The 8173-nt window shown below is 37.2% G+C and overlaps 1 protein-coding gene across 1 annotated transcript in view; it reads left to right on the top strand.

The window, feature by feature from the left end:
* The window catches only part of LOC107014717 (probable inactive ATP-dependent zinc metalloprotease FTSHI 3, chloroplastic), a 16155-nt gene extending 10065 nt beyond the window's left edge, over nt 1-6090 (top strand). Inside the window, exons 2-4 of the mRNA XM_015214754.2 lie at nt 1280-1603; nt 4247-4547; nt 5595-6090. Coding sequence (XP_015070240.1) covers nt 1280-1603; nt 4247-4547; nt 5595-5794 — 825 coding nt within the window. The 3' untranslated portion in view covers nt 5795-6090. The remainder of the gene's footprint in view (nt 1-1279; nt 1604-4246; nt 4548-5594) is intronic.
* Nucleotides 6091-8173: the final 2083 nt, after the last annotated feature.

Here is an 8173-nt window from a genome sequence, read left to right as displayed (position 1 = left end):
GGAAAGAATAGTCCAATGCGTCCCTTAAAACGTGTGAAGAAATCCGATTCTGCCTGGGACTTGCGCAACCTGTGACGGTCCGTCGTGCCTGCGACGGTCCGTCACGATGGTCGTCGCAACCTCCCAAAATCCAGGTGGACTGTGACGGCCCGTCACACCTGTGACGGTCCGTCCTGCACCTCCGTCCTGACGGTCAGAGACTCGTTTCCCGTACCAATTTCTCAAGAGTTGAAGTGTTTTGCAACGGGAGCTTACGACGGCTCGTCGTGGATGTGACGGCACGTCCTGCAGGTCCGTCACAGATTACAGAGAGTCGATTTTCAGTACCCAATTTCAGAATTCTAAGTATGCTGAAACGAGACCCTGCGACGGTCCGTCGTGCCTGTGACGTTCCGTCGTGGGGTCCGTTTCCTCAGCCAATTTTCCAGAATTAAAATCTGCTGCTCAAAACGACTAAACAGGTCGTTACATATTGTCTGTAATAACCAACACATAATTGTTTTCTTCACTCTCCTTTATAACACGAGTGATTTGTTAAATGGTGAGAATATAATGGTCCAGTGGACTTGAAGTGATATGTATCAGATCTATACTTCTTGCACAAGTAGCACCAACTCATGGAAATCCTTCTCTCCTTCTCAAGTGTTCTGCTGCTGAGATATAATTACTCTCTTCAGTGTTTGTTTCCTACATTCTGCCGTACCTTCCTCTTGGACTTAACTTTAGTGAAGCTTAAAACCATTTTGAACAAGAAACTCATAACAGTCGAGGAGAAAAATGTAAGCACGATGGATTTAAAACAATAACTAGAAATTGAAGTTCCTGGCTTAGGAAATAACAACAAACTTGATAGCTTTCAGTTTTTTGCTGCTTTATATGATGAGAAAAGTATACCTGCATATATTCCTTAAAATTCAGCCATACTATGACTAAAAATTATTACAAGTTGCTAATTGTACCACATAGATAGACCTTCTCTCTCTCTTCCAACCTTTTCTTTGGTCTTGAATTGTAGTTTTCTAGTGATCATGTGAGTAACTTTTAAGATGATTTAGATACAATAACCTGTTAGGTTTCCTTATAAAAAAGAAAGAAAGATAGTCTATTAGGCTAAAGACTGTTGAATTTATTTCCTAAGATAAGGTGTCCAATTATTCCTCTTTCCATGGAAGTCAAGGAGGGTTTTGTGTAGTTCATATGTACAAGTTAGTAAAGGATCTGTCTTATTTCACCTAGTGCCATTCCATGTTGGACTGACAATCCCTTTTCTTGTTTCTAGATAGTGTTGTGCCTGCGAGGAGCTATAAACTTCAGTAAGCTAGGGGCAAAGTTACCAAGAGGTGTACTGCTTGTAGGTCCACCAGGGACAGGAAAAACCTTACTAGCTCGTGCTGTGGCAGGAGAAGCTGGAGTACCCTTCTTTTCTGTTTCTGCTAGTGAATTTGTTGAAATGTTTGTTGGAAGAGGAGCTGCTCGCATTAGAGACCTTTTCAGTGTAGCAAGAAAGAATGCTCCTTCAATCATTTTCATTGATGAACTTGATGCTGTCGGAGGAAAGCGTGGCAGGAGTTTCAATGATGAGAGAGACCAAACCTTGAATCAGGTAAAATAGAGACTGAGAGCTCTGTCTCCTCTTTGATGGAGTCTCTTATTTATCTGAAGGCATCTTGATTGAGTCATAAGTTTGCTGATATCCTTCTGCTATTTGTGCATTGTTTACTTGTGGATGATTCGTATTAACATTTGAGAAACTTGATCCTCTGACCTCAGCTTATTATATATCTACTTCTGTGAAAAGGCTTTTATTTGGCAGCTGCCATATTTTTTCCATTAATGTTCATATTAGGTCTTTCATTGCCAGTTATGTGATATATATGTGCTGCTTTATGAGAACAGGTTATGTAAGTTCATATAGAGTCAGGAGCCAAAAGGGAAACAAAATTGACCAAAAATTTCAATAGGGCAAACAATTTATGGAGGAAACCGAAAGGGTAAAGGCGCAGGGGCCCAAGTGCCTTCCCTTTATGCCGTTAACGGCATTAACCGACAAAAAGAGGAAGACACATGACAGCATGTGCCTTGCATTCAAAAAAGAAAGGCGACTGACATTTTGCTTACGGGTGCTATCAGACGCCTTTTTCATCTAATTAATGAAATGTGAATCGTAATTTTATAGACAAACGGTTGACTTACTATTTGACCGCGAACATTCTAAATTTAATTTAGAGTTATGTTTCAAATTTGAAAAACAATTTATAGTTTGTTTTCTAATTGACTTTAAAATAATAGCACGTTCAAATCTAAATATTTTTTTAGATATTATAAAAAGTGTAACCAATTACTATAAAATTTTATGTTATTGGATCCGTGCACAATATGGGCTACCGTAACTAGTATAAATTGTAAGTATGAAAAAGTTAAGGCGCTGTAAAAATAAATTGGAAAGAATGTTAAGAACAAATACGGCAAAGTTTTTAAAATACCATATAATTTAAATAACAATCAAAACAAACATTACATTGTATTTAGACTAATAATACAGTACAACCATCCAAACAAGGTGTAAATTACAAGAATGGAAATGGAAAGAATGTTAAAATAACTATAACTATAATTAAAAAGAATGTTGAAATAAATAAAGAATGAAAAAGGAATCTTAAAGCAACTCAAGAATGAGAAATAATTAGATGAAAAAGGGGTCTGACAACACCTGTAAGGCGCATAATATCAGGCACCTTTTTTTTTAATGTAAGGCAAAAGCCATCATGTGCCTTCCTCTTTTCATCGGTTGACGCCGTTAATGGCGTATAGGGGAAGGCACGTGGGCCCCTGCACCTTTAGCGTTTTGGTTTCCTGAATAAATTGTTTGCCCTTTTTGGAACTTTTAGACAATTTTGTTGCCCTTTTGGCTCCGTACTCAGTTGAATCATATAGTTCTTAAAACTGAAAATTTCTTAGAGTTGCACTGCAAATTCTAATTCTGGATTTAATAAATGTTGTAGCCCTTGTTATTGCTATAAGAATTGTCAAGACATAAACTGATTGCAAATGAATTGTCTTCTCTTCTAAAATGCTTCTATTTTACCTTGAAGTTGATGATCCTCCTATATCTTAATAGTGTCAACATTTTGTACGTGGCTCAACGGCCTCAACCACTTCATTCATCATCCCAGCAATCTGTACAACATAGGATTCTCTCTTTACACCAAAAATATAAATGGAGCGTTTTTAACTTTCCTGCTGCTCTGATATAATATCCTAGTTCTTTCACCATAAATAATCCCCAAAAGACACAATGATGTTGTTCGCAAAGCTACTTTCCTTTTCCTACCTATCTTCTGTAGCCTCTAATATGCTATGCTTCATTGAAATGTAGACAGATACTAGGATCAATACAGGAAAATATGCAATGCAATAGAGGTGGTCTATGTCCTAGCCTTACTCCTAGCACATATTGATTTTACACCAGCTCACTACTGGGCACCCCTCTTCGTAAGTTTTCGCTATTAAAATCTCGTCCCTCATTCCAACACTACTTCGATGCTTTGGCATTCTACATATTCTTCCAGACCTCCCTCTTTAGTTTCTTGAATGGGTTTTTTCTGGATGTTCCAGAATTACGGCTTCCAACTCTATGTTATAGCCTTCATTCCCTTGATCCGACAGTCTTCATTCTCTCACTTGGCAAGCTGCTACTGTGAACAGCAAAGTCTAGGATGCTTCCCCTCCTTCAATTAATTCCATATAGAACTATTTTAGGGGGAAATGTTTTGCCGTGGTCCACCTCTTCATGGAGTTCTAGTTCTGCATTTGGACTTTTAAGAGTTCATAAAAACCAGAAGTTTCTAAGAGTTTAGTTTCCATTTTGTCTTTTACTTGACTAATTACTCCTTGTGTCCCAAAAGTTGATCTACTTTAGGTTATGTGGGTCAAACTGATAATTCTTAATCCATTTAATTGAATTTTATGTTTTATGCATTAGTTTTTCTCATTTTGTACAGGATGAAATTGACTAACAAAGTGATTGTTAGCCACACAATACTAAATAGTGTATTTTTTTTTGGCTATTCTTCAAATACAAGATCGGTCTAATTTTTGGGGTAGAATCAGTTAGGACGTAGGAGTAAGGAGTTGAAACATTGTGCTCTAGAATTGATACTTATATATGTTGGTTAAATTATGCAATTTTTTGTCCTAATGGTTAAAATATGCATTTTTTGGTCCTAAAACCCCTTTTGCTTTTTAGTTGCTTACAGAGATGGATGGCTTTGAATCGGACTTGAATATCATTGTAGTTGCTGCTACTAATAGACCAGAAGCTCTAGATGCAGCACTATGTCGGCCTGGACGTTTCTCCAGGAAAATCTTAGTGGGAGAACCTGATGAAGATGGAAGGAGAAAGATCCTGGCTGTACACTTGAGAGAAGTTCCCCTTGAGGAGGACCTGGAGCTTGTATGTAACCTGGTTGCATCTCTTACCCAGGGCCTTGTAGGTGCTGACCTTGCCAACATTGTCAATGAAGCTGCTTTGCTTGCTGCTCGGAGAGGTTAGATCAAGACATATTGCACTGATTACCTCTGTTTTGTTGCACTCACACGTGCTTAGCCTCTTCATGGTTGATATTAGTAGCTAGCTATTTATTTGTGTTATTTGCGAATGTGTAAAATTGGTAGCTAGCTAATTATCTGTGTTACCGTAAAAATGTACCAAGTGTCCTTAAAAATAAAACAAAATAAAAAGAACTAAAAAAAGGAGGGCGAGAAAGGGAATGAAAGTTAGTAGTGTTGTTTGATGAGTATTTAGTTCATCAACTTGCTTCACTGGGTAGCTACTTATGATTGGGAGAATGTGTTATATCACATGTCTTGAAGCAAATACCCATCACAAATAGAGTAGCATGTGATTTGCTTTTTGATGAAACTTAGTTATGAGGGGCTTATATTTTGTCTGGATATGAGGAAAATGATATTTAAATGTTGGGATGATTATCCGGTGAATACTTGCATGTCCTTTTATTGTATCAATTTTCTCTCACTTGCCCACCCCTGTATCAGAGCTGCTAATTAGCAGGTCTGTGATGTTTCTCTATTACAACCAAGCACTTCTTCCTATACAATTTTGCTATTGTTTCCATTTACTTAGTGCATGTGTAAAGCCTTCTTTCTCTCCTCTGCTTACCTATCTTTTTATGCTCTTTTATGAGATAGTGAACTGTTTCCTTTTACCATGATAGAAATGACAAAATCGTCAGTTGTTTATTGTATTTTGGCTATCACAGTATGTTGTTGTTCTTGGTCCTTTCTTGTAGGATTTGCACTGCCCCCAAGTTGTTATGTTTTTCCCACTGTTTTCTTCTTCCTTGTACTTGAATCTGCTGCACTTGAGCCTAGTCTTTCGTAAACAGTGTCTTTACCTCCACGAGTTAGTGGTAAGGTTTGCGTACACTCTACCCTCTCCAGACTCCACTTGTGGGATTTCACTGTGTATGTTGTTGTTGATAGAAAAAACAAAATTGCATCTGTTTTACAAAACCAAGATTGAATGGCTGAAGCCATCGACATAACAATATTACATTTATATGCATGTTTTACAGGGGCTGATTGTGTGTCAAGGGAAGATATAATGGAAGCCATAGAAAGAGCAAAATTTGGGATAAATGATAAGCAGTACACCCAAAGTGCAATAGGTAAGGAGCTGGAGAAACTGTTCCCATGGGTTCCTTCTTTCATTAGGAAGAACAGTACAAGAAGTGATGCATTTCAAGGACCTCTGGGGTATCAAGCTCTCAGTTGAGATATTAACCCTCTTGTTTGTATAATGTTTTTTTTCTCCAAATGTTCAAGAATGTAATGCAATGGAAAAATTGTTGTTGATTATCCATATTGCCGACCTCAACTTGTTTGGGGTTGACATATAGTATAAGAATGTAATGCGAAAACTGAGACGTGGAATTCTTTAGGCAAAGATTTTTATTTTTTTGTATTAATGTCCCTTCTTCCCCTTTTTGGGATGTGTGGGGCTGAACATTGAACCCTCAACATGGTTATTATAGACAGATAAAAATAACTGGCTGATTTTTTGCCCAAGTTTAGACGGACAAAGTTACTCAATATTTGTGTTGACAGGAGTGAATAAGTACCTAATGAGATACTTGAGTTAGCCAGAAGCTGGTTTGAATTGTAGTGTTAATGTAAACCGTTGTTATAAAAAGAATTTAAAAGGGTCAATAATGTTCCTACTACTTTCTCCTAATTTTGCTATTGATGAAATCAAATGGCATTCAGTAGTTTTATTGAATGTAAAGATATTTTTTAATTTAATTTGATGTACTGAATTTTCTTTTGTCATGACATTATTATTGTTGTATTTTTTTATCAAAAAATCTAATTTAAAATGTACAAAGCAGTACATTAATTAACTGCTTAAAAATAACTTAGAATATGCCTTGGGGTTGTGATTCTGGGTATTGTAGAAGGGTTGACTATTATTGAAAATTAGTTTGAATTCATGTCCCGCGCTCAACTATAGAGGCTATTCATTTTGTAAGAAGAAAGGTGGAGTAGTATTAGAAAAATATAAGAACTTACATATGTTTTCATCGACCTAGAAAAGTCTTTATTACGACAAAGTCCCAAGGAAGGTTCTATGGAGTTACTTGGAGGATAGGGGTATATGGCGTATACTAGGGTGATCAAGAACATGTATGATGGAGTCAAAACTTGAACAAAAACTGTGTAAGAAGGCTCACAACACTTCCTAATTTTGACAGGATTTCACCAGACATCAACCCGTCGCCCTTTTTTTTGTCTTAATGATAGATACATTGACGAGACAAATTCAAACTGAGGTGTCATGATGTATATTTGTTATTTTCAAATTACATAGTTCTAGTCGACAAAACTCGTGGTGATTAAACACTAAGCTGGCTGGAAGTTTGTAGACAAACTCTGGAGTTTTAAAGAGTTCAGGTTGAAAAGGCCAAGACAAAGTACTTGGAGCTCAAATTCAGTGATTATGTGGAAGTGAGGCTTGATACACATGTACTCCAAAAAAGAGAGAGTTTCAAGTATCTAATTGGGTTTATTATTCAAGTGAATGTGGAGATTGATGAGGATGTCACTCATCGTATTAGAGCAAGGTGGATGACATGGGGGTTCATTGATGAAGTCTTATGTGATAAGAAAGTAACACCAATGCTTAAAGGCAAGTTCTATAGAGTAGTCGTTAGGCCAATTTTTTTATGGGGAATAGTGTTGACAATCAAGAACACTTACATTTAGAAGATGAAAGTTTCGGAAAATGAAGATGTTGCGATGATTATGTTGGCATCCTAGGAGAGATACAAATAAAAATAAGCAAATCTAGGTATGGTGGTAGCAATTTTAGTGGAGGACAAGATGCGGAAAGCGAGAGTGCGATGATAAGATGGTTTGAGTATGTGAAGATGTCCCTGTGTGGAGGTGTGAGAGGTTGGTCACATATGATTCTAGAAGAGGTATAGGTAGACCAAATATATATTGTGGGAGGGGGAGGTGATTAGATTTGACATGACATAATTTCAGCTTATCGAAGACATGACCGTAGATAGGAGGGTGTGTAGGACACATATTAATGTACAATAATTATAGGTGACAATGCGTTGTTTGTTGTCCATTCATATAAGTCTTGGTATTGCCCTGATATTTTGCACAACATGTTTTATCAAAAATACTGGAGTTTTGTAGTCAGCAAGACCATCACTTTCTGTAAAATGGTCTTTGATCATTCCAACATGCCTGTCCACAATGATACTACCCTCCTCTGCCTCATTCCTAATTGTCCTAATCCTACTACCCTTCAAAAGCTACAGACCCATTGGATTGTGTAATACCATCTACAAACTTATAACCAAGATTATTGTCAATCGCATCAAGCCCATCCTGTTCACCATTACTGGACCTAGCCAGGCTAGTTTTCTCTCCAATAGAAGGGCATCATACAATGGCCATCATTGTTTAGGAGTACATCACTCATTTTGGAAAGATGAAAGGCTAAAAGTTCAGCATGATCCTCAAAATAGATTTGTAAAAAACTTTTGAGAGACTTGAGTGGTCATACATCAAAGAAACTCTCAAATTCTTAAACCTTTCCCCAAGCTTACCACCTTCATCATGTCCTGCAGTAGTAGTTCCA

Source organism: Solanum pennellii, chromosome 3 (assembly GCF_001406875.1).
Source record: "Solanum pennellii chromosome 3, SPENNV200".
Classification (NCBI taxonomy): Eukaryota; Viridiplantae; Streptophyta; class Magnoliopsida; order Solanales; family Solanaceae; genus Solanum; species Solanum pennellii.
Note: the sequence above shows the minus strand (reverse complement) of the source record. Positions and strands in the feature narration are given on the sequence as shown.